Raw genomic sequence first — 27,756 nt, 5'->3', positions numbered from 1 at the left:
GGACATTTTGCTATTAAAGTAACTTCTGGATGGGCTGCAGACTTATTAAATGCACATTTAATCTGTAAAAGCAGACCAGGCAGACAGTAGTTGGGTTGTTTGTAGATGGATATTAGAATTTAATATCAAGAAACTCCAATGAGTATAAAAGATGATAAAATTCCAAGTTGGGTAAATACATTTTATAGGCACTGTACATATATAATTGCACAAACTAGACTAGTAGTTACAGCAATAGTCACAGCTTAGAGATCTATGCATCAAATACAGGTCTTGGTGATTGAGCAGATGAAAAAAGCATGCTGCACCTGTTGGTTGTTAAAAAAAAAAAAGTAACAAACTTAACATCTTCAGATTTGCTTCTTTACTTTTGTAAAATAAGAAGCAATCCAATAAGTTGATTCCACTAAAGACATTTAAAAGTATGTTAATTTGGTTTTGAAGCAGGAAAAAACTCAAATCCTTTGTGCCAAAGCTGTTATTGTCTCTGAATAGTGTCAAGAATTGCAAGGGTGAACTCCAACAGAGCGGTATTTCATCTTTTAATATTTAAAAAAAACACATTTTATTTACAGAAATTACAGGAAAGCACAAACTGTTGTACCAGTCTACATTAACACGTCCTTTTATATTGTCTAATTGCCTACTTTTCATCACAATCACTATGGTTAATCACATATTATATAGAACAGAATGGCTACATTTATTTCCTAGTATATATTTTTTGTCTACAACACTTGGATATATTCACAGAACTGTAAGGATAAGATTAGAATAGCCTTTTGTTTTGTATAACACTATTGCTTCACAACCACCCATTTGACAACAAGACTCTTTAGGACAAGGCACGATGCATTTAATCACATCTACTGTATCTGTAAACCAAGGAGATCACAGCATATTAAATCTATACAAAAAGGCTTTACAATTGATACATGCTGCTCGCTGTAGGAACATCATTTAGCTTTCACAGTTAAAGAGTTCCCCTTGCCACTGTCAGTCAGCCTACCCAGACAGAGTTATCTCTCTGCAGCATGTTGAATGGCATGGGGGCTCGTTCATACACGGCTCTGTTTGATGGACGGGTGATGGCACGGTCTCATGGTGTGCTTAGAGAGGAACGTTTTTTCACAAAGAGGACGTTGTAGAGTCTACCACCTCGCGACCATTACAAACTGCTGGCACGTAGTTAGAGGCTGATCCTGGGAGAGGAAAATCAGTGGTGTTATCCAAGCAAAGTTTTTCACTGTTAAGAAGCAGAACTGATCAGAGACCAGATTGTAAGCAAAAGTCAGAAGCAAAATTGCGTGCTGGTTAGAGCTATCTTCTTTCACAGTTCCAACATTTTTACAAGCTTAGCAGTGGAGGAAAGTAACGAGTAACTATATTTACAGTATTATATACTAGTAGTCTAAGTAAGTGAGTATACTTTAGAACATTTTTTTAAATACTTAACGTTACTTAAGTGCTTCCGTTTTGGTTACGTGATACATCTACTCCACTTATTATTTCACATTTACTGTGTACAGCTACTTTGCTGCCTGGGCTCTGCATTCAAAACATACGACCAGCTGATAAAATGCATTGTTGTGCATTATTACAGATTAAACGACTCACCAGTGTAAAGTGCAGTTACAGTGAGTTCCAGATACAGCACTAAAATGCTACTTAACACATGAATCCATCAGTAACAATACTCTGATATGTATTGTTACATTAAACATTAATTTCATATGACTAAGATGTCTTTAGTCCAGGTGAAGCAGTGATGGTTGAATTAGCCATTAAGCCTTTAAATGCACAGTTGTAGATGAGACAAAAAGCAGTCTGAGCTCTCCCAAACTCTTAACAAAGTAAAAGAAAAACACTCTTGTGTCTGTGTTTAGTTAATAAGTTCGTTCTGTGAATTAGTTGTGTTTATTAATGAGCTTCAGATAAGACTTACTCTTTTCCAACATGAAAAGAAACAATGAGTACCAGATATAGAGGATACCTTTAGAGTAGTTGGAGCTGGGAGCAGAGGCAGAGGCAGAGGCAGAGCCAGTGGCAGAGGCAGACACTGTGGCACTGAAGCGGTTGGCTGTGACTCTCAGTGACGCCACATTTTTCTGGGGCTGAAACAGGATGATGTGCACTTTGGGGGCAAAGAGGCAGCCGAGAACCACCGAACCACTCAGACTGACGGAGATGCACATGGTGGTGGTCTGCACCTGTGAGGAGACAGCGAGTGTGTGATGATTAAGACTATATCAGTTGAATCTTGGATTTTCTCCTTTTGTCTTTTAAAAAAAACTACTGAAGTTTGTTCAAAGGCCTCCTGGCCACAACACTCCAGACACACCTGTTACTTCACTACAGCCTGTAATAAAGGCAGTTCTCACAGTTTTATTTGTTTCCTATTCTGGGGAGGACAAATATTTTAATCAATCAGTGGAATTCCCTCTTGCCCCTACAGAATATATATATATAAACTATAAATATTGTTATATACTGTACCCCTTCTGTGCTCTTCATCATCTCATTGTCTTTCAACACACAAAACACCTCTCCTACTATCCTCACCTTGTCTGGCTTCACGCGAGAGTCACAAATTATCTTTCATCTTTCCTACCACATCCTAACTAAACAGTTATAACCATAATTATCTTGTAATGCATATAAATAAATAAATTATTAGTATTATCGTGTTGGGCTCTTTAGAATTAAATAGTTTAGAAGTATGTCTTAACTGCAACTTTTATTGGTTTCTTGATTTCAAGACGGCTATGGTCGAAAAACATTTCAAAAAATGTATGGCCTTCAAACAAATGTTTTTTTCAATAATGACCTCATATGAATATATATCATCATGTGCTAAACTGTATTTAGTAGCTAACATTTTTCAAATATTGAGGATTCATCCTTAATTTGCCCAAAGCTGCCATATTTTGCAGTCATATAGTTATTATTCTAATGATTTGCAAATATTTCCATGTTGAGTTGTGTGTGTGTATACGTGCGCGCATGCATGTGTGTGTGGGTGCGTGTGTGTCTGTGTGTTTGTACATGTGCATGGATGTGTGTGTGTGTGTGTGTGAAGTTTTCAATTATGAATATTAGCTATTCTAACTGTATCTGTATGTAGATAAATATGTGGGCAAGAAGAGTGATGTGGAATTAGCACAGCTCGCTGTCCTGAAAAGTCAGGGCCTTGTTAGTCATATTTGAGCTGCTAATGTGAGCTGACTGCTGGGGTCATTTTCCAGAGCAGCATCTCTTCCCACCCCACTGGTTACCCCTGCAGTCCAGGAACTTCTATTTTCAGAACCACAGCATGAAGTGAAATCCCTCCTAAACACACAACACCAGCACTGCAGAAATGTGCAAAGTCATTAACTAGTAAAAACACAATCAAGGCCGCGGGTAATATTGCTTCACTCTTTTGTCTGCAGCTCCTTATCTCTTTATACCATGAAGCTATTTCCATTTAACAGTTCTTTTTATGAATAATAGAAAATACTGTAGCACTGTATGAACCTCCTGTTCTTACTTTAAAACTGACAACAAAGAGAATGAGGTTACACTTTTACTTAACTCAGTGCCTTTTTAAATAATGTATTATATTTATTAATTAATTTTATGTTTTTGGTAACTATATGCAGTATTCCATATTGTTTTTCAACAGATGCATTTGAATTTGGATATAACTGCATGTTATCAATTTTTTTCTATGAAATTATTTTTTATTTTCTTTCCATACTGCAGTTTCTTATTTGATATTCTATTTAAAGTAAAACAGAATGTGTGAATGAATGTATAGTTACCCAATATATAGTGCTCATATGTCAGGCCTTGACTATTTATATATTAATTATGTTTCAAATAAGAATAAAATGTACATGCAAATATTTGCCTAATATAAACATTTCTGAAACATTTCTGTTTCCATCTATGAAACCTTGAGTTCATCATAATTCACTGGGCAACAAGGCTAGTCTCTCATCAGAATATTTCTGTGCTATCCAACTCCAATTTGAATTGTGGCAACTTAACCCACATCCATTATTATTGGTGTCACAACCAAACATCAAGGTCTCTGTTACAGTGCCAAATCTCTCATTCTTTCAATAACTCTTTTTATTCTACAATGTTCGGCCAGTCTTATAAATCCCACTGGGAGTCAGGAAAGATAAAGATTTTTGGTTCATGGTTTGGGTGCCAGTAGGGCTGATCACTGCAGACATGAAAAGCCTGAGGTACCTCATGATGATACAAAGCTTGTGTGATCTAGACCTCCCCCCCAATCGGTTTGCACAACCATGGCCTTGTTGCACACCCTGACCAAATGCTGTGGCAGTAGCTATCGGTGCTAATAACTTACACTGCCTGTCAGCTTTATGCCCGTTGTTATATATTTTTTGTCTTATTTTACACTACACGGATACATGAAATTGTCCTTGCGGCTATACATTTTCTACTTGGAAAAATTACATGCATATTCTTATTTTTGGCCTGCTGCAGTATTTCAAACAAGTCTAGTAATAGTTCAGCCCATTTAATGTCATTTATGAGATGTGGGGTAAAATAAGCCTTTAGCATTTGTGTTAATGCAAAAGTCTCTTTCCCCCTGTGACAACTCCGCAGCTGATATGTCCTTTTCCCAACTAACTATTGGGGAGACAGTGCCATTAAATAAAAAAGCACTCCTGTCCATGTCCTTGCTTACAATCATATTTAGTACAAGTCATAGTGGTATGTGGTGGTCACTACATAGGGCCAGTTATGATTTAGTCTTGGCATCTATTAACAAAAAAATTAATATCTCCAAAAATCATCGTTTGCACTTGAAATGTGTTATGAAACATTTAGTAATGCCACGATTCAATGAATCAGTTTGAGTCATTAAGTATTTCTATCTTTATATTCTAGTCTGATCTGTCTCCAGAATCTTTGTTCTTGTCTTGAAAGATCCTTCAGCCCACATGAAATGAAAGCTTGCTCTTTCATGAGTCAGTCTCATGACAGTGATCAAATGGAATGTGAAAGTGACACCTTTTTCTATAGGAATAACACACACACTAGGGATTCATTTATATATTTTGTTTACATTATTCCACAACAGTGAGCTTGAGACATTTCTAGAAATATAAATTATAAAAACTAATTTTCATAGTTACCCTGTAGTCGCTGGCAGTTACATAGAAGATGGGTTGGAAAGCAAGCCAGATGATGCAGGTGGTGTACATGGTGAAGCCAATGAACTTGGCCTCATTGAAGTTTTCAGGGCACTTTCGTGTCTTGAAGGCGTAGACTGTGCAGAGGAGGATAAGGATGCAGTTGTAGGTGAGTGACAAGAGCATGCTTGAGTCCCTGCTGCTACACTTTAGGGTGACAACGTCTCTCCTCTCCGGGCTCACCTCCTTCTGAACCCCTGGCACTTCCACGAGCAGCCAGATCACAGCCACCAGCAGCTGGCAAGAGATAAGAGCGCCGCAGATCGCTACCTGGGAGGCTGGGCTGATGAAGCGTGGTCTCTGGGCTCCATCCTTCACCCCGCTGAAGATGCGAGCAATACGGTTGGTCTTGGTTAGAAGAGCTGAGTAACATACTGCGAATGAGGTGCCCAGACCTAGTCGACGTAGAGTGCAAACAGTAGTTGAAGGTTTGGTGATGTAGATGAAGGTCATGAGGTAGCACATCAGCACTCCCAACAAGAGGATGTAAGAGAGTTCACGTCCACTTGCTTTAACCACAGGCGTCTCATTGTGCTTGAGGAACAGGCCCACTACTGACAGAGTACACAATATACCAAGGCAGGAGATGGTGACGGGCCCAATGGCCCACACGTCCTCCCACCGGATGTATTCTTCAGGCAGATCATAGCATCCTGTCAAGTTAGCCAGGGGCCACTGACCGAAGCTGCAGTCAGCACAGGTAAACTCATCCTGCAGGTACTGGTAGGGCTGACAAGGGATACAGATCCAGCAGCACACATCTCCAGGCTGCATGCTCTTCACTTCGTTCTTCCTGCAGGGGTCACTGCACTGGGATGTAGGTGGAACAAGGTCAGGCCAGGGTACCAGGCTGGTGTTCAGGGTCAGGTTCTGGTCCCAGTAGCCCACCTTCCTGTAGACAAACTTCCCCTCTTCTTGGTGGTAATGAAAGATGTTGTAGCGGCTGATGCTGTCACCAAAAGAGTCAAAGCGCACCATGTTCTGTGTGTCCACAGGTCTGAACGGAGCTGTTAGGAAGCAAAACAGCAACATCGACTTAAAGGATCCATAAGTCTTGAGACAATAAGAGAAGGATAATACAAAATAAAAACACTAATCAATATCTAAATGAGTTATGTGATGTGTGTATATACACTACTATACAATTCTTCACCCTGCTGAAGGATGGTATATAGTAGTAATATTAATAATAACACCAGTGAAATTGTACTTTTTATTAGTATTGTCATAGGTTTTTAAAAATGTTAAAATAAAACATAAAAAGTCCCTTTCCTTGGATGTAATGTGCTAAATGGCTGAAAATACTCACCATCCTCATTTTCTGACATTTGATCTAAATGTGAGTATTCATTCATTCAATCAAAATCCAATATTCTCAATATAGTATGTTCTAGGTTGGTGTTTGTATTATAGTTTCTAATTGAATGATTACAAAACCCTTTTCAGTGCTGCAGAAGCAATCATTTGATGTCTTAATCCAGTGCCATGCATAGTTGTGACCCCCGTTGGCTTTACACTAGAAACGTTCACAATGAGCTTAATCACATTCTCAGCTATTTAAAAATAGCATTCTTGTTTCAGTGAAACATTTTGTCTGTGTTCCTTGCTGCTGTGCTTACCTTCAAACTTGGTCTTCAAGATGAACTCCTTATAGAATCTTTTGCCGTTACCTGGTTTCATGGCATCACACACCTTGGATGTGTTAGAGCATACAGCTTGCCTCATGTTGTGCAGAGCATAGGCCATGGCATAGACGGCATTTACTACAAACATGATCTTGGACTCCTGCTCAAAAGCTCCATCTCGTAGACTGTGCTCACTGCAGCCAGGTTCCTGGAGGCTACAGCCAAAGCGGTGCTCCCAGAACTCTTTAAACCATGGGTTCCTTGTGTTGGTGTATGGGTTGAGCTTGGTGAAGTAGTCTTCAAACTCTCTAATTGGATAGGAGGCCAGCTCGATGGTGAAAGCCCTGTCTGCTGCCGTCTCGCTTCCCCTCACCACACTCTCCTGCGCCCCCCATCCATCGCTGGCCACCCAGGTGAACGTGGCGTTCATTCGAGCAGCAGCCACCAGCAGCTCACGGGCATCTTCGCTGCGTGCGAACACGATGACCACCTTGGCGTTGGACTTCTGCTGTAGAGCGCGGATCACATTATCGTAGCCTTGGCGGTTCATGGAGCGGCTCACCTTGGCTGAAGTGGCAATGCAGATTTGGCGAGTGCGGGCCTCCTGCTGGAAGGCATCAATGCCCGTCTCCCCATAGTCGCCCTCTGATGCTACTGTTGACACGTAGGTCCAGTTGAAGAAACGCAAGATCTCTGCAATCGCCTTGGCTTGGTAGAAGTCAGGGGGGACAGTGCGGGCAAAGTAGTCATAGCGGGTTTTATCGCTGAGCTTTGAACTGGTGGAGGCATAGCTTATCTGAGGGATCTGGAACAATCGCAGGAGGTTGGCCACCTGCACAAAAAGAAGGTAAATATTCCATTAGGTCACTTTTATTGGACCTAGTGTCATAGTATGGAATGACACAATAATTATCTGTTGGTTCATCAATACAAGCGACCTCTGTCACATCCCACAGGTAATTTTATCCATTGTTATTGTAAAAATATTGATTATAGCCAATCTAATATATCTAAAGTAAAACAGTTGCAATTGTTTGTGCAGATTGCATGCATACAAAGTTTTTAATGTTACAAAATTCTTGTGGTAAAGTCATATTAGCTCTCTTTTTCCTGTCCTTCAAATTAACATTTTTTAACAAAATGCTGCTACATTTCAAATCTCTTAAGTCTTGTTAAGCTTTTTGCTTTTCAGCTTGAAGATATCCATCTGTTTTGTTGGTGAAATGGAGCCCTGAAAAGGTAGAGCTGCTGTCTGATGTGCTTCAGCTCTGAGGCCGAGACTGGCAGCGGAAACGGCGACAAGTCAATGTCCCTCTATCTCAAACTGTTTACTCTGTCAGGGATCCACATCACCAGCAGCTAGTGCCACAAATCCCTTCACAGAGAGTGCTAGATAACAGCAACAATGGCGCAGAGATAAGTATTTTTGCGTTTTTTAAAGCCATCCTGTCAAGTCATTAAAGTCTCATGACAGTTTCTGCCAGATATGATGCCCACCTCACCTAGACAAGAATAATGATTTTTCTTGTGGAGATGCTAGTTGTTGGTGTTGAGTTGAACAAGGCAGGATTATAATCTATAAACTGAAAACACAGCGAGGCATCCGTGTTGGACACCAACCCGATGAAATGATTGTCAGTGTAACATAAAATCAGGGCAAATTATTTCCCCACAAAGCATCACGATGCTAACTGTAACAGAGAGCTGGTGAAAACTTGGCATTTTGTGGGATTCCTCATTCCTCATGAGACACAGTGGTGATTAGTGCATACCCATTAGTTTCAATATGATTACACATTCCCTCAGGAATCAGTGTTTGCTTGGACACTTCCCAAACATGGCATCCCATCGTATTTAATTGGAACCTTCCACACTTACACTGAGTCTTATTAAAAGTATCGTGCTCTGTTAAAGCATTCTCATATCTTTTCTTTTTATCAGTATTTTAAGCTGTATGTACACTTGGATCATATTTTTCGGTATTTTGTGCGTGCCGTGAACATGTTACTCAACAATATTTTTTAGTCATTCTAGCACCATGACTCTACGGGCAGAGGTTTCAAAGTAAAACTTGTGGATATCTATACTTTACTGGAGTAATTATTTCACAGCAGACTTTTTACTTCTACTCCTTACATTTTCACGCAGTTATCTGTACTTTCTACTCCTTACATTTAAAAAATAGCCTTGTCACTCCTATTTATTTGGCTTGTTTTCATTCTGGCTTGTCATCGTTCAAAAAACAACAACATCATCCTGTCCAGATAAATTGCGCCATCCGGATAGAGTGAATCCATTGCCCTCACAGATTCCTGCAGCTAAGCTTGGATTTACATTTACATTCCAATAAAGGCTATTGATAACATGCCTCTGAAGTTTATGCCTCTGACTTTTTGTACCAATACAATACTTATAGGCAACTAGTCATATCTTCTGCTCCATGAAACACATGTTAATGCTCAGTAGTACACATATATGATTCTTTAATGTATTTGCATTGTACTAAAATGTGTTACTTTTGAATAGGCATAAATGCTGCTGAAACAGGTGCATCCCAAATGTTTCAACTTTAAAATTTGAGTATGACATTATAGTCATTATGGCTTTTAGAAAAAAAAAATTTTTGAGGGGGGTGGGGTAGTCCACTAAAGGCTCCTGTGGCACGGCCTGAGCTTTTGTCCTTAATGGCATTTTTCCCCCTTTACATTACTTTTACTTTTATACTTTAAGTAGTTTTGAAACCAGTACTTTTACAATTTTACTTGAGTAAAAAGCTTGAGTTGATTCTTCAACTTCTACAGAAGTCTTTTCAAACCCTAGTATATATACTTCTACCAGAGTAATGAATGTGAATACTTTTGACACCTCTGTTTCGGGGTGCCAAAGCCACTCTGTCGGTCAGTTGGTTAATCACTTTGGTCCAGACTGAAATATCTAAAAAAAACTGTTGGATATGTATATGTGGTGCACACATTTATGTCCCCCTAAAGGTGAATTGTAACAACTTTGGTGATCTGCTGAGTTTTCATCTAGCGCCACCAGCAGGTAAATGTTTTAATTTGTCTCATCATTATAATCTGTCTTCTTATTTATCTTGTTTTCAGCTTCACCTGTTTTTGCTAAATTGCCAATGTTAGCAACGTAACGCTATACTTTTTTAACATTGATTAGCCAAGTTCAACATTCAGCTTACAAATGCTATTTTTTAAATTACAAACAAAACAGAGTATAATCTAACAAGAAAAATAAAAAAACAAAATATTTTAAAATATTAACAAGAAAAATCTTTGCTTCCTTCAAGAGTTTTCTTGCATTGCTTTCTCTCATCGCACAATTCTGTCTTGACACATTCACTTTTTCATTGCTATGGCCAGCCTTAATATAAAGAGAAGCATTTGTAGGCATACGTTACTGGACTGAGACTGAGACTACTTGGCATTGAATGAGCAATGCAAACACATACTGTTTTGCATCAGAAATTACTGACATTAACCCAAATCTTCAAGCAATCATGCGCCTTAAGCTAAAACACCCTAAAGACAGGAGCTAGGGGAACACACAGGCACACTACAAGTTCTTGAGGGCATGAATGGAATAAATCTGATGTATTTAGACAAGCGCACTGCACCCTGCAGTACTACACTCCACTGTTAATAGCAGAATAGAGGGTAGAGGTATCATCAAATTACCCACTGAGAGATGTGATTGCTGTTGTTCATGTGTAGGAAACCTGCATTTACTTATTCATTATGTTGCCTGAGATATTTACAATATTTTGCATGCAGCAGAGTGATATATAAGCAGCCACACAGAGTCAGTCAGTCAGTCACACTTGCATAGTAATAAGGTAGTTTCCTCTTGCAGGATTTTCAGACAGGCAGTTGGCCTTCACCAATAGATTCTTGGAGAAGCTTGACAGCACACCTTTCAGGACGTTACTGGAGTGTGTGACAGTAACCGTCTGTTCGTACTCATGTGGTGTTTCCCCCTCACTCTTTCCATCGACAAGTCAGATAAGAACACAATCACAGTAGCCTACTGGCTCAAGGGTATTACACTGTAAATGTGCTCTCATTGCTTGAGACTCCAAACTTGCATTTCATTCCTTAATTAAGTCCCGCCACTGTTGATGGTAAAGTGTGCAAGGAGCTTTGACTTTGACTGATGCTGACTTATTCAAGACTTACACTAACCTTTATCATAACACATACCTAGAACTCTAGAGCCCAGTTTAGCTTGTTTGGATCATTAATGCAGTATTTTGAGGCACCAATTAGATGCCCTTCATGGTCCACTGGTTTAAAATCCAAAAGAGGTCCTTAAATGTGGCATACCATATCTTGGATCACAGTATCTAAAAAATAATTTGACAGATTCCCACCACAGTTTCCCTGTACAAGAAGGTCTGATTAGATTGGAAGGCACACTCTTGTGTATATTATAATATAGTAATATAGATATTCCCCATTATATGCATTGATTTTATAATATTTTACACAAAAAAATGAATGCTACTGCACAAATACCATCTGACATTATGTGTCAAGGCTTGCTTGGTAGACAGGGACTAAACGTCTAGTCCTGGACTAAACATAATCAACATTCAATTAGGTTTTAATTCATTCAATCACATTAAGTGTGAATTCATGTATAGGTATTGTACTAATACTGTATTGTAGCTTATGTCATATTCTTCATACATTAATGTTGACGAGAGACTGTGTAGAGCCAGTTTGTTTAGATTTCACAGTAGATGGAAATTAAATTGTTGGTTTTCTGAATATGATTTAACTGCCTTTTATTAAATTACATTTAGGACTATTTCTTCATATCTCGCACTGCACTGTAACTGTAATTATATTCTGTAAATTAAGTTAATTAAGTTTTATTTTGTTATTCTATAATAATAATATTATTTATTATTATTATTATGTAGATACTGTGGTCTTTTATTATTTTCTTGTGTGTGTTTCTTATATCTTGTTTTAATTCATTTTAATGTTTTATGCAATGCAGTCTGAATTGCCTTGTTGTCGAAAGTTGTCTATATATATATATATATATATAAACTTGCCTTGTCTAAGATCCTAAACCGAATGATTTATGTGGAGAGTTTTACACTAGAAGGCTGTTTTCATATTCACCTGCCGAAGGAGGAGAGTTTCTCTGTGCTCACCTTAAATCTGATATGTAATGTCAGAGCAGTATTTGTGACATTACAACTAACTTGTAAACCAATCGTGGTCCAGTTTGCAACTGGTGAACACATACACTGCGATTAGACTTTAAAGGGATGTAATCTTGTATCCAGCAGATCAACTTTCTAAATGAAGAAAATGTGCATATTCTCACATATGGAATTTTTCAAAGAGGGAGAAGTAGATGTAGTTTTAAGAAATGTGACGTGTTGATATGAAGTCTTTTGTGGAGAAAACATACTTGACACAAATTGTTATTCAGAGCACAGTTTTTTCAATGTTCTAAATACTGCCTCAAGGGGATATTTAAACAAAGAATTGCATTTATTCTGGACAACAAGAAAAAACTTGAGAATCACATTTGGTCGCCTTTCCCTCACATTTAGCATCACTTTTACACTTCTGTATGTTCCCATTGTGAACACAAGCTTTCAACAAATGTATTACATGACAGCCTGTAAACAATATTGGGTGCTTAATGTTTACAGCATGCTGTGTTTAGGTCTAAAGTCATGTCACACTATGTGGTGGCACTTTCCTTTGAATCTACTGCAATACTAAATATTACTAAGTAAGTAATACTTTAAAGTAATGTCAAAAAAAGTAAACTGCAGTGAGCGCTGATATTTCAAGGACAAAGGATACAGGTAAAATGGGAACGTGAGATTATATTAGTACTGGTGTCTAGCTTTGGAACAAACTAATAAATATGGTATGTTTGTCAGTATCTGTTTAGTCAATATCATCACAACAAAATCAATAGAAAAAAACACTGCATACAAATAAGATTTTAAAGATCCTTCTCTCCTTTAGACATAATAATCCATAAGCTATCTGAGTTTGAAGTTAATGCTTGGTATGATGTGTATAAGAAGCATCGTGAGGGGCAGTATTGTGGGATTCCAGGAATTGATGAGACAGCTGCATGGGCACTGTCTTACTCATGTGTCTGTCATGATGTTTTTCAACATGAAAAGTCCCTAAGGTGCATGTCAAGCTAAGCCCTGCAGTGGATACAGTAGATGGCATGCAGGGTGAAACTTCAGGATGTAGAGTGCACCAACCCTGCCATTTACTGAAGTTCCAGAAATACATGCTGTGCATAATGGATTTGATGCACATCCGTACTAAGTTTGGTGCAATGTATTCTAATGAAATGTGACTATTGGAATCAACAGCAAAACATTGGTTACTAAATAAATGCCCTGTGTGAATCATAGGAGTGCCCGTTTAATCACATGCAAGCAAGTAACATTGACATTAGGTAACGTGTTTATTGATGATATGAATTAATATGGTAGATGAAGACATATTTATTTAGGTACACAGTGGTTAATATCGAGTTGAACTAATTTGAACAATGCTTATTCTCAGTGCAGTCAAAATGCAATCAAATTCCATAAAGAAAAACAGATGTTGTACAAACAGCAGCCCAAATTGTCTGTGCCAAGCTTCAATTTGAGAATAATCTAGTACAGTTTTGAAGATGAGAAATTATTTCTGTAGAATCGAAATCACACAAAAATGCAGCAAGGAGGAGCTGTTTGGAGCAGTTTGTAAACAGTGTTTTCTGTTAGAGATGGTAAGTCCCTTACGGGTGGACTTTTGACTATTTCTCTTATTAAACCTGTTACATGCACAAATAAGATAAAGGGGAAAAGCCAAAAAGCATAATCTGAGCACTTTAAAATCTATGCCTGTATAACTGAAGTGGTATCAGTTCCAATGAAGATATGAGAATCCTTATCTCATAATTCCAAAATAGCATGTTGATAAAATCATTTGAACATGATTACTGGCAACTTGGCATGCAATATAATAAACACCAGTACACCATGGAACCCCAGTGTGACTTAATTAAACGTCTTTAGCTAAAGATGCTTTTTCTGTGCTCATATACTCTAGTGTGTTCTCTCTCAGACAATTTGAAACAAACTCAATCACCAAGTATGAATGTCTTCACTATGATTGTGCTCCATCCGAAGCTAATTCTATTAAATTGGAAACAGGATCAACACCTTCACGTTGCTGCACACCTCTAATGCAATGACTCCTTTGCATTTGTTTTTGCCAACTGATATCTCTGCTCCAAGTATATCTATCTGTTCATATCACTGCCAGAAGAGGAAAACCATAGCAATAGACTGTTCAACAGCCTGTGCCATTTCATTATATCTGCTGGATCAGCTACCCATCTGTCCTACAGCTGATGATGACTATTTTTTATTTGAAGCAGTTTTGTTGGATCCTACCTGCCTCTATTTTAAACAGAGGCATTTAAATATAAATTATTTGTCCTCAACTAATTCAATGAATTGTCCTTCTAGACCATATGAAAGAGAGAGAATGACTACTGCTCCATGATTCTAAATTGTGTCCATGCCTTTAAACATATCCCATACGCTATCATTTTAATAAATAAACACTCCTGGACCCTGCACCAAGCTAATCCAGCTCTTAAAAAAAAATCAAAAACTGTGTATTTCCCAAAATGTCTAACAATTAGTTAATTCTGATGTTTACTACTACTGCAACTGCTACTGCTACTACTACTACTACTACTACTACTACTACTAATACTACTACTACTGCTAAGGCTACTGCTATACTATTTGGTTCTTTTGTTGTTTTCATGGAAATAAACAATTAACCCTGTCTCATAGAAATTACATTCATGTAAGACTAATTTGCAACAGCAAATAATTTATGGTATCTTGGTGCTATGAGAAACTTTTCATGTTATACCAATCTTTTTTTTGTAGATTACAATCTCTCATCTTCTCGTATTGACACCATATGAAAGTTGTTGTTATAACAAACAACTTATGTTATAACGAGAGAAGCTTTTTTTTAATAAGATATGTTTACGTACACATAAAGTGACTAGTGAAAACATGGATCACTTGATATTATAAATAAAAAAATAAAACCTAATTTATATAAGACAGTGTTATGTTTTGATTTGAAAAAATGGGTAGTGAAAAAACTTATATGAGGCACTGTTTGGTGAAGGCAAGTGAAGGAATAGCACATTTATTGGCAAGTAAACTCAATGTGTGCTGCATTTGCAGACACCCACACACACTAACATACTGTAGATGCACACATACAACAAAAGCCCAAACAAAAGAGATATCAGTTGTATTTATGTGTGTCTGCTGCGTTGAGATATTCAAAGCAGCACACGCACATGAACAGATTTGTTTCATACATAGGAGTCATACTTCATATATTCATGTCTGTGGGTCAGAGCTGCCAACTAATATTAGAGCTCATAGGTGGGAACGCAGCAACAGAAAGAAATGTCTTGATCTACTTGCATGTGTTATTTCTGGAGAAGACAATTCTTCACATTAAACTTACATATATTATTTCCACCCACCTGCAAAAACAATGCTCACCACAAGAGCGACCTTTCGAAACCACTCTCAAGTACAAGAATACATTTGAGAAAAATGTTCTTCTTTATAATCTGCTTAGCTTGAAGCTTTGAAATATCACTTCTAGCCTCTAGCACTTGTGAAATAAACCTAAAAAGTCCAGTCATTTTTCACCGTCATTGAGACTGGTGTGATCCTGTCACACCCTGTTCTAAACAGCAGCCGCAGGTTCTGAGCAAAGACTGATAATTTATTCCTGTGATACCGTGTGAAAAAGACAGCAGCTCTATAGACAGACAAGATGAAGAAGCATCTGGAAATCAATAGGTTAGCAATATCATTGACCGTGTGGGGTCCTGACTCTAACCAACCTTCCAGTTATGACAATGGTTCCCTTCACTTTGACTGACATTCTGATGTGCTAATTAGGGAGCTGAGCTGTGTTCTCCAAATGTGCAAAAAAAGTCCAGTTCAAAAACAGTCTGTAGGAGAGGACGGGAGGGGGAAAATTCAGATATAATATCATGATAAACAAGACCCTTTTGAAGTTAACACCAAAGCAAAGATTTTTTTCCCCACCAGAAACACAATAAAGATAGAACCCTCTCCAGTTCCTCTGCACGACACATAAACAGACTTAATAAACCACTGCAAACCAAAAATATTAAACATCAATATATGGCAGGACAGATATGAACTCTTGTGACCTGAAATTGTTGCCTTCCCTGCAGCTTCAGCAGTGGTTTTACAGAGTTTGGTAATGGTCTTAAAGGATTTAGTGGTTGTTTTCATCTCTTAGGATATTACATTTTGTGGAAACTCAAGTCTCAATAACTATCATCTGAGGAAAGAATGGCTGATACAGTACTGCAATATCACATGGAGAAAGGATGTCCTGCAAAAATTCCATAGTTTTTTAGTAATTATCACTACAAAAATACTTTTTTCTTTGTGTGCATGTTTGTTAAATTATTTCAGGATGTGTGCAACAGTTTCAGTGTGGATTGTGCTAAAAGTCATTTGCATATTGTCCATGTTAAAGAAAACACATCTACACATCTTTTTAATGTTATTTTGCAGGAAAAAGGTGTGGGAATATTTCAGAATGGTTTAATTGTTCTTTTTTCTCATTATGGCTCAATTTGGCTTGGTGTCATGTATAACTGTCAAATGTGTAGGCTGTTAGGTCTGAGTCATCATAGTCAATTCTATACAGCTGACATCCCATGTGACATAAAAGACCGTTTTCACAAAATGCGAAGACTGCAGGCAATACAACATACACCAGGATGAGCAAAAATATGATGAAAGTCTCTTGAATATTGCTGGGCTAATTAAGAAGGCTGAGGAGAAACTGGCTCATCTCCCACCATCTTTCCCACATCTCATCCTTGGCCCCTGTCACAGGCAGTGTCAGCCTCCTCTCCACACGCAGGTGGACACATCCTTGCCAGCCAATGGAGACGCCCCCCCCCACAGATGGGAAAAACAGCTTTTTTTTTAAAGTTCCCTTGGACCATCCCTGGCACTTGTCCTGCTCAGTTTTATAACGCTCTTCATCCCCACAAAGTGCTTCTTTGGGATAAACAGGGACTGTGTAAAAAAGTGACCTTTCAAAAAACTCCCACTATGGGCTTCTCTGCGCTCTCACGGCTTGATTCATTATAGCGGCCAATGGAAGTTAAGGGTGCTAACAAAGAGTCTGTTGAGTGCAGTGACAGTAGAGGTATGTATTCAAATTCAATCTCAAAAGCATTGAGATCCTTTGTGACTGTATGGTCGCTGAAGACGTATTCACAGGGAGACACACACACACAGTCCTTTTCATGCTTCTTAAAAACATGCTGTTCTTTTGTCAAAGCATCTTCAGTGTTACAAGAGGAGAAGATCTATACCCTCCACTTCATTCTAAGTGGAGAAACCTAGAGTTTATAGGAGGCTTTGAATGACCGTAAGGTGGAATCTCCTGTTCAGTCTGTCTGACTATTCTGTTTACTAATGTACCCTCCATTCAGCTTCAACATGCTGACATGAAACATTCATCATTACAGATTCATCACTACAGACTCATGGCAACTCTCTAAGGTTGGATCATATTCAACATTGTTTTAACAGACAGTAACATGGGAATCACAGTAGAAGAGGCTTCAATGTTCAACTTATTCCAACAACTAGTGCTTCCCATATATTACTTACTGCGAGGAGATGTGTGGTATTTTAAATCAAATACAACTCCAATTTGCATACTCCAGAATTATAAAAGATTTGGTATTTACAAGTATTTACATAAGCTATTTGGCACAACATTCGAATGGATGTAGAGACTTGTACAGCTCATACATTAAGAAAGACACTACCTGAAAGGATTCAAACATTGTTCAAAGGAGTAGTTTCATATTTTGGGGGGAAAACATATTTGCTTCTTTCAAGAGTAAGTTGTGAAGAAGATCAATACACTTAACTATATTCTCCCTTTTGCTTTTATATGGATTAAACAAACAAGATAAAAAAGTGTGAATTAGTTTTTTACTTTTGGACTGAGCCAGCTGTTTCCCAGTTATTCCAGTCTTCATGCTAAACCCAGCTGACTGTCTCCTGCAGCCTGATATCACAGAAATCTGCTATGTGAAATTATTACAACCTATTAACACAGCATTGCCTGGCAAAAATGTAATGTGTCAAAAATATGTGCTTGCAAATGGAAAGTCAATTAAGATCCTATGTTGTGGAGGGCATTCAATTTAACACAGCCCTGTCCGCATGGGAGAAGGACGGGGTGGATGGACGGGTCAAACAAACAAGGGACTTTCACCCAGGAGACTGCTGTTTGTGTCCTGTGTAAACTCAAAAGTAAACGTTGACTAAATTAAAATACGTAACATACTTAACTTACGTCATGTAGCCTTCATAACATACACTTATGTATTTTACCCCAAACCATGTTCTTGTCCTTAACCTAATCAAGTTGTGTTGCCTTGCATACCACTGGTGAAAAATCTATGTGAGTTCTGACTTTTTTCTCAGAATTCTGAGATTACAGTCAGAATTCTGACTTTTTTTCTCAGAATTCTGACTTTTTTCTCAGAATTCTGACTTTAATCTCAGAATTAAAAAAAGTCAGAATTCTAAGAAAAAAAGTCAGAATTCAGGATTAGGGCAACTGGTGAAAAATGTATGTGAGTTCTGACTTTTTTTCTCAGAATTCTCACTTTTTTCTCAGATTTCTAACTTTATTCTCAGAATTCTGACTTTTTTCTCAGAATTCTGACCTTTTTCTCAGAGTTCTGACTTTTTTCTCAGAATTCTGAGATTAAAGTCAGAATTCTGACTTTTTTCTCAGAATTCTGACTTTTTTCTCAAAATTCTGACTTTTTTTAATTCTGAGATTAAAGTCAGAATTCTGAGAAAGAAAGTCAGAATTCAGACTTTAATCTCAGAATTCTGAGAAAAAAGTCAGACTTTCAGACTGAGAAAAAATGTGCTACAGTACATGGGTGAATTGTTTTAGTGAGAACTAGCAAGTCATAGCACACTGCAAACTAATTACCAAGTATAAAGGGTCTAAATAACTATATTTCAGCATTGGTGTGACACAAGGACATAACAAGACCTAATGCCTGAAAGCATTGTAAGAAGTGCATAAAAATATTAAGATGTGGTTTCTGCCTATTTGTCTGTGGTTTTTAAACTTGTGGCATATTGTTTTCTATTTGGCTTTATTGGGCCCAACTTCTCTTTAATGCCTTGTTATTGTTTCACATGTTAGTAATGGATTAAAATACATTTCACCACCCTAAACTCCATCCCGCTGTGTGGGCTTAGCTGGTAAATACATTCTCAATCTCTCTGGACACTGGAATCCATTCATCAGCATCATTGTATCTTAACTTTCAACCCTGATGACCAAAAAAATAAAAACTGAGTGATTAGAAATGAATTGCTTAACTGAACATTTTCAACAGCTCTACTTACAAGGCCATCTTCATACAGTTGTGTTTACACTTAGGCTGCATAAATACTGTTTATTCATAAGCAGTGATTCAGTCATCAGGAGCTCCAGGGGTAATATAAAATATTCATGTTATGTTTAATATATGTCAATTTCCAACATTACCCAGACTGTATGTGGTGGGATGAAATTGTAGGATTTAAACCAGCCACTCTCCAGTGTCCCTCAGTGTGATGTCATAATAATAATGTTAGGGAGCGGGGCCAGCACCTTTACCACCCAACCACAAAAGTGTCCTTAGAGGTGGGTGTTGAACACTGAAAACCAAATACATTTTTGTGAAATTGACAAACCTTTGGTGGAAAAAACACAATTTTACTGTATAGACACAACAATTTATACAAAATCCCACCATCTTATTTGGTCATTGGTCAAATATAAGAAGATACTAAAATACCAAATAATGTAGAAAATATAATACTTTGCTTTAGCTATTCAGATATATTAAGCAGAATAGCAATGGTGTTTTTGCAAGATCAGGTAAATCAGCATCATTGTAACATCTATTACTAAATGTAATAATATGTTTTGTATAAGTGATTTTTTGTTAGCTGTGGTCAACCAATCGCTACAGGTGCAAGCATAAAAACATGGAACTGAACTCATTATATGAAAGGAAATGAGGTTTATGTGACTAAAGAATTAGGTATGGCTATGTGCTACACTGCTAATAAAAATCATGTTTATATGCATATAGTTTACTGTTCCAAAGCGTTGGTACAATTTAAAAGATAGAGCTTAATATCTGTGTGTGTGTGTGGGGTGTGTGTGTGTGGTGTGTGTGTGTGTGTGTGTGGTGTGTGTGTGTGTGTGTGTGTGTGTGTGTGTGTGTGTGTGTGTGTGTGTGTGTGTGTGTGTAATAATGAATGTGTTGTGAACTTAATGGAGAGTTAATGGAAAGTGTAACCCAATTATACCTACACAAATAAAGCTGCCTTGCCTTGCCTTACACAATTTGTCTCACCAACACTCGTGTGGGGGCAATCAGAATTAATTAATTATGCTCAGATGCATTGCCTCTGGCAAACTTTCATACATGTGTGTGTGTGTGTGTGTGTGTGTGTCTGTGCGTGCGTGCGTGCGTGTGTGTGTGAAAGGTCAGTTTTCTTTGCTAGGCCTAAATGAAATCGCTGACAAAATGATGTATGTCTCTGTGAATGTTGATGCTTCAAACAGATCCCAAGTGGATTCTTATTTAAGCCGAAGCTCACTCCTGCTCAGTAAGTGGCGATGCAAGGCATTTTGGGTAATTATCTGTATTTGTGAAAGTGCAAGTGAGTAAGTGAGTCTGTATGCATCACAATACTTAACATTACATGTCATTTAGCTGACACTTTTATCCAAAGCGACTTACAATTATGTTACATGTCAGAGGTCACACGCCCCTGGAGCAACTAGGGGTTAAGTGTCTTGCTCAGAGACACATTGGTTAATGTTTGCAGTGGGAATTGGACGCACACCACACCCAAACCAAAGGCATGTGTCATATCCACTGCGCGATCACTATGCAGATTCAAGATTTTATCCATCCCCAAGTACCAGATCGAAACACTGGATGAAGGAATGGTTTAATGATTCAATAAATTCAGTGTGGACCTTCTGTGAGGTATTAAAGTTCTTCAAGTTGCAAAATATTTGTGAAATACTTTAAATTGCAAAATCACTGAAATATTTGCAGGAATTCTATAACTGCAAAAATAAATAAAGAAAATACAATTTAATGTAATGACTTTGTACATTTTAAATGGCTCCGCTCCGACGTAGTTTTAAGATTAGATCTCAGTGATTGGATCACGGTTCAAGGTAAGTGTGCTCCCACCTGTCTGTAGAATGTGTCTTTAAATGCGTCCTCAGTGACCACTTGTGATCAGATCTCACTTCTCCGCCAAATGTGCAAATAACCGCATACATCACTTCCATTTACATATCCTGGTTGTGTGTGTTTATAAATGTCAGTTGTTAAGCTCACATAAATTTTACGTTGGAAAAGTGCAATGGATAAATTGAAAAACCAGTGCCTACATTCTGGCTGTGTGCCAACAGAAGGATGTTTACTGACGGGCAGCGGGACTTGTGCAGGAGAGAAAGATGTTTTTAAAAGTCTCAGTGTGTTCAGCTCCCAGTACAAGGTGGAAACTGTGAATGAGTATGAAACAAGAATATTAAGCTAACCCAAACATTGCTGCTAGACAAGAAAGTGAGTATTGGATTCTGCAAAACCCTGGATTTACAATCATTTACCAACATCATTTACAAGCTAAAAAAGAAAATGTTCATGTCTAATGCCAAGGTTTTTTAAAGTCTTGCTTTCTGATGAATCGAAAGGTTGTGGTTATGGCTTGTAAGATAAAATAATTTGCTAATTTACCTGAATTGAAACGTCGCTATAGGATCCTCCGATGACCCCAGAGATGGCAAGTGGAACCTCGTTCTGGACAGGTCTGGAGCCATCTGGGCAGATAAAACCTGGATCATGCACCTTGGTGAGGGAGGCCCTGACAAAATCTAGAGACTGCTCCAGAGCATAAGTGTCCTTCGAGCAGCTGTCCAGGATGTGGGCCCCCAGCTGGATTCCGGGAAGGATGTGCTCGCTGGAGTTAATCTCATCAAGTGCCAGCAGCATGGCTTCCAGTCTCTGGATCCCCCTCGCCTCGTTGATCTTACCACAGTCCTCCATCCCATCACCTTTTTGGTGCACTGGGAACAGGCCTCCAATCACCAAGTCCCCGTCCATGATGATCTCACGTTTGGCCGCAGGTGGTAATCTGGAGATGTTGGGCAGGACCCCTGATATCAGCAGCTCCAGCAGGAGCATGTGGAGAGGCCAATAATGGGCCGAATTGGCCAACAACCTGGGGCATAGCACTACACTCAGCATGGCAGGATCAGGTAGCAAGATTCAGCTGGCTGAAGTACAAAGGAGCAGAGGTTTACAGCGTCTGGAGGCAGATCACTTTTAAGTCTTCTTTCTTGTGCAGCATGTTTGATATTTCCTGAGTAAATGAAAGAAAATCTAATTACCAAGTTAATCAAGAATGAAGTGTACATGACTATCTATCTATCTATCTATCTATCTATCTATCTATCTATCTATCTAAAAGTCTTTCTCGTTCCATAGAGATACTCATTCCGTTTCATCATTTCTGTTAACATTCCCTGGTTGTGTGTGTTTACAAATGTCAATTGTTACTCTCACATAAATTTTACATTGAAAAAGCACTGCTTACAGTCTGTCTGTGTGCCAACATTAGGAACTTTTGTCTATCCATCTATCTATCTATCTATCTATCTATCTATCTATCTATCTAGCGCTCTTTTTTCTTTATTAATTTTCAGGTTTAACAGCATCCATGGGAAGAAAATACAATTTACTTACTGCAGTGAGGAATGAAACAGAACTATTAACAGAGTAAGACTAGGACCATATGTCTCAAAACTTTTCATCCACAGGGTTATTAAAATATATGAAACAGACACACCTAGGGCAAACAACAGTATACAAGCTTCAAAACTTTCCTTGCAAGTGGTTCTTTACTGTTTTCTTATAGATTTTTGCCTGAACTTTGTTTGTTTTTTCTCCGCCTAATGCGATCAGAAGAAATGTTACAGGAAAATAATGCTATTATTGGACGGTCTAAACCCAGGACTGTTTTGTCAGGAGGCTGAAATTGGGCTTTGAATCATATGAGTTACTTTTTAAAGTAAAAAAGAAGTCAAGTTTTTTTCAGCCATGCACTCTGTGATTTCTCTGTAAAATCACTTAGTTATCTGAAAGACAAACTTTGCGAGTGACTACATTAAACATTTATTGATATTTAAGGCATCTCTCAAGTGAAGCGTTATTTCCAATCTTACAACCAAGATATCACATAGATGGCGGTTCTCCTCAATGGCTGGGTTGGACTGCCGGAAAGTAAGCAGTGAGACGTGTACGCTAATATACTGTAAATTCCTATCATGTGAAGGTTTCAGGTTTACAACTCACCAGGAGTTATGTCTGATTAGGTAGGTGGGCTGCCTCAGTCATAGTGCTCTCAGAGAGAGGAAACCAATCGTGTTTCTTTCAAACAACCATTCATCAAACACACACACACACACACACAAATTCGGTAAACACGTTAATTTGAGCAACCTTTACAAAGACACAATGGACTTTTAATGACCCATAACTTACTCTTTGCGGACATCTTATTAACTCATCTTTATCATAGAATATTGTCTGTAACGTTGTTTGGGATTTAGTTTGAATCCAAGTTCCGATTTTAAAGGAGTTGCAGCGGGGGGGCTTATTATTGACTTTTTACTATTCTGCCACTCAGTGTTGTCACTGACATTGTAACATTACACTAAGCGTGTCACTTGTAGAAACAAATGTTTTGTTATTTCTATATCTCTAGTAGCTCTCTTAATAGTCTTTTTATTTATTCTGAGTGTGTCCTGTTTCCTGTGTTTACAGAGGCAGAAACCTCTCACCAGGGGTAACACCAACTTCTGCAGCTAAAGATTATCTAGTTTATCTGTGTGTGTGCGTGTGTGTGTGTGTGTGTGTGTGTGTGTGTGTGTGTGTGTGTGTGTGTGTGTGTGTGTGTGTGTGTGTGTGTGTGTGTGTGTGTGTGTGGTTGTGTGCATGTGTGTCGACATATTTTTGCTGGGACATTTGAGGAATATCCTGTGCCATTCCAGGCACAGTTCAAGCTACAAAAAAGAGAAACAGTGTAATTATTCTCACTTACACACCTAATTACAATTACATGTCTTAATGTGTGAAATCCGTCTCAAACCTGAGGTGTGTCTTTGACAGTGTAGGTGCAGGTGTTTGATATTGCTACGCCTTTGCCCTATTATTAGAACCAAGGTTAGAATGCAACTTGAAGGGTTCAACATTAAGAGTCTAATTGCTCCTCTGTGCTGCTGGAGCAGATGGAGGTTATATGGTTGCAAAGACTAGGTCACAGTATGAATTAATGGTGCAATAAGGAACATCCAATTAGGCAGGGCTATGCAAACTAGGGCAAAGTGAGGCTTGAGGTCCTGGAGATCTGCTCAAAACCTTTAAGAAGTGCAAATAAATGCTGGAGAGGTCAAAGCAGACATGAAATACAGCTATCATATTTCACTTATTAAATGTGAGCAGTGATATCAGCTCACAACAGGCTGTGCTTAGTTGTAAAGTAGCTCCTATCAGGCCTCGATCACATCCCTAAAAACCTATCTTGATGTAGACACTCTGTCACACTCAGCAGCTGAGAGAGTCACTCGTTCCCCAGATGTCTGAGCACAATATTCCCTCTAAAAGACAAGTAACGGCAGTGTGAATTACTCAGCTTTCAACCCAAACACCATTCCTCATTGCCTTATTTTCTTATCCAAAAATAGGTAATGTGTGATGTATGACTCACTGCAGAGTGGCAAAGTTGGTTATTGGCACGTTCAATTGTACTATGTACATGTATGATCCATGGAGAAATACGATGTTACTCATGTTTGGAAAATGAGCTGAAGAAAGGATTGGGGGGGGGGGGGGGGTGAATGCAGGATAAAGAGCTAAAGTCTAACCACCTGTTTGTTGTTGTGGACAAATCCACTATGATCATGCAAAAATCATCAAATCTATTTGATGTGTTATTTAATACAATGATGTATTACAATGTTATAAATGATCACTTCAGCAACATCACCTCAGGCGTTTAAGCTTTGCCCTCAGGTTTGTTTGGTCATTTGTTGAAAATGTAGGCTTACATGACATTTAATTTAGTGCCTAATCCACTACACATGAATTATAAAGCCTGTTGAGTAATAACAGCCTAAAACACAGCACTTGTCCCGTGAGATTTATCTAAAATATTGCTGTCAAATGATTACGTGACAAACACTGATAGGATAATAATTAATGGCGGTAATAATAATTTTGTGCTCATTATTATGACAACGCCAAAAGCTGGATAATGGAAAAAGTGTCATCCTTTTCTTTGCATGTAATATGACACTACATATTTTTTACATTTGACACAAGAAAAATGTCTTGTAGCCTACCATTTAACAGTATAACATTTAATGATCCTCTAACCAGCTGTACAAAGCAACACACCGTATATTTACAGGTAATGAAATACAAAAAGAAAGTAAAAAATTGCAGCCACCATAACTCTACTAGTGATTTCCATAACTATGTCATCTCCAGTAGGGACACATTATCCCTCCACCTGGACTTGTCAGCTGAAGGAATTAGGATGCCTGTGGTGGTGGCCAGCTGCCGGCTAGATTGTAAAAGATCAAGTGCATTAAAATATCATCAAAATAGCAAAGAAATTTCAGTCAGCCTGCTTTCAGAAACAAAAGATTTCTAAAATGTATTCAGAAAACCTAAAGTCCTCCTAATCGAGGAGGCTACAGAGAAAAATTTATATGAGAATGAGTGACAACAAAAGGTTTTTACTGTACTTTCATGAATTGTGAAAACTGAAAACACCCCAATAACTCTCACAGTAGGATGCCATTAAATTGTTTAGGGCGCTGTCTGAAAACAAAAGCTCTGATTGGTTGAAGGAAACCAAGTGCGATATTAGATCATGCAATTTTTAGTTGAGACAATTGTGACTGCTAAATATTCTCTCAGGTGTTTGATGCTTTATTGATAAAGTAGTAGCCTACACACTAGGCTAGATCAAGTTCGGATGCTAAGAGAGCTGATTGTGTGCCTCGTCAAATTAAGTGCAATAAAGAGACAAATTATTAGAACATTTCCAAGGCAGTTAAACCGAGGTCGCGGTGTAGGCTACATGATCAAATCCAATTATAAAGAAAAAACAATTAAAATGCAAAGGAAATGTCGGAAAGGAAAATACAGAGGCAACGTAGACAGACGCGGGGAAAACATAGACCTACCACTATGTTGAAAACAAAGTTTTTTAAATGACAATTTCTTACCTGGTTGTAGTAGTGGATGTCTTGCCGGTTAGATCTGTAGGTCTCTTTTCCACAAGCCGTGCGTCAATACACAGACAACGTGCAGATCTAGATGTGACGAGCGGAGTCCAGATGTTGTTCACTTTGAGCATGTTTGCCAGGCAGCGGTTTGGATCTGTCCTTGGTTCTGAAGTGTTCACATTGGCAAATCTGACAAACTCCTCTCAGTGTTCTCCAACTTGTGCCCGCCAGCCACCGGACAACACACCTTCAGACCGGAGCAATACAATACAGCCCGCCGCCCAACTGCTCATGTGTCCATTCGCATCGACCGTAATGATGCGCGACGGCTTCTTCTACATATGACTGCCAGCTGGACTGAGAGACAAGTGAATCTAAATGAATCGGTGATTACACTTTTGTTTTGCATTACACGTTTGTCTTTCGGGAAGTGAGTCAAATCAACTTCAAAACAAGAGCTGTTGAGGAATCCTAGCGCTCATGATGCAGCCCCTCTGTGCAGCTCCTCAGCTATGAGGGCACCAGTCGACGCTGCGCTCGTGCCTTTCACAAACCACACTGTGCCTCATACAACGTTTGTTTGCATGGCAGCGAGTTATAGCACCGACATTGGAATAACTTAAAATGCCCTATGTAAATGCGTGCTGTTTAGTATGCAGGAGTAAAGAATACGACGACAAAAGTGCATTAATCAAAATCTCAAATCTTGTTTCCAACTTGTCACATGGTCTTTTTTTTCATGTGATTCATACATTGCATTTCCTGTAGGAGACAGTTTGGACTGACAATCTAGCTTTTAATGATAAAACCCCTTCCATAAAATAATGTGAAAATTGAAAATCTTTCCAAGTAGACAAAACAAGGCGCTGCAGCTTTCCAGCTAAATTTAGAAAGATGAGAAAAGAGAGAAATGAGCATCACCTATTTTCCCCCCTCTATGAAGGCTGGCCAGCTTCTCATTCACCTCCATGTCATTAAAACTGAATCACACTCTAGATGAGTTGCACAGCACTTTATAAACTCAAGAGGCACCTTGCACCATTCGTTTTTCACTGAAAATGCTTCAACATCCAATACACACATACTACTACTACAACTCTCTAAATATAATCTATTCAACAGTTTAGTCGGATGAATACTGGCATACTTGAGCTCAATGTTGAATCAAATACAGAATTTGTCCAAATATGTTGTTACAAATAACCCTTGTATTAATACAAACATAATACATATAAAAATGTTTTTCACCGTCTAAAATAAATGACCCTCATAGTGTTGATTCAGCCTATTAACTATTTAAAAGCTGTGCAGCCAGTAGTGGAACACTTCAAAGTCTCCTTGGTAATTAAGGTTAAGTATACAGCATGCAGTTCTGTAGCATGCATTCTGCAGAGGCACTATTTC

General features: G+C 38.4%; 1 protein-coding gene across 1 annotated transcript; it reads right to left on the bottom strand.

Annotated features, from left to right (window-relative positions):
- Positions 1-167: 167 nt before the first annotated feature.
- Positions 168-27,063, bottom strand: grm2b (glutamate receptor, metabotropic 2b). Its single transcript, XM_032513100.1, has 6 exons — positions 26,353-27,063; positions 21,794-22,418; positions 6,833-7,670; positions 5,157-6,220; positions 1,994-2,210; positions 168-1,202 (listed from the first exon to the last, which is right to left on the bottom strand). The coding sequence occupies exons 2-6, from the start codon at positions 22,301-22,303 to the stop codon at positions 1,129-1,131; spliced, it is 2,703 nt and encodes a 900-aa protein (XP_032368991.1). The 5' UTR covers positions 22,304-22,418; positions 26,353-27,063; the 3' UTR covers positions 168-1,128.
- Between the last annotated feature and the right edge of the window lie 693 nt (positions 27,064-27,756).

This window comes from Etheostoma spectabile, chromosome 4, assembly GCF_008692095.1.
Source record: "Etheostoma spectabile isolate EspeVRDwgs_2016 chromosome 4, UIUC_Espe_1.0, whole genome shotgun sequence".
NCBI classification, from domain to species: Eukaryota; Metazoa; Chordata; class Actinopteri; order Perciformes; family Percidae; genus Etheostoma; species Etheostoma spectabile.
Note: the sequence above shows the minus strand (reverse complement) of the source record. Positions and strands in the feature narration are given on the sequence as shown.

Excerpts from the sequence above, each read along its gene's own strand:
- grm2b (XM_032513100.1), bottom strand. The coding sequence starts at position 22,303 with ATGCTGAGTGTAGTGCTATGCCCCAGGTTGTTGGCCAATTCGGCCCAT. Across the intron at positions 7,671-21,793 it reads ATAGCGACGTTTCAATTCAG|GTGGCCAACCTCCTGCGATT; the intron begins GTAAATTAGCAA and ends CTTTTTGTGCAG. Across the intron at positions 6,221-6,832 it reads CTTGAAGACCAAGTTTGAAG|CTCCGTTCAGACCTGTGGAC; the intron begins GTAAGCACAGCA and ends GCTTCCTAACAG.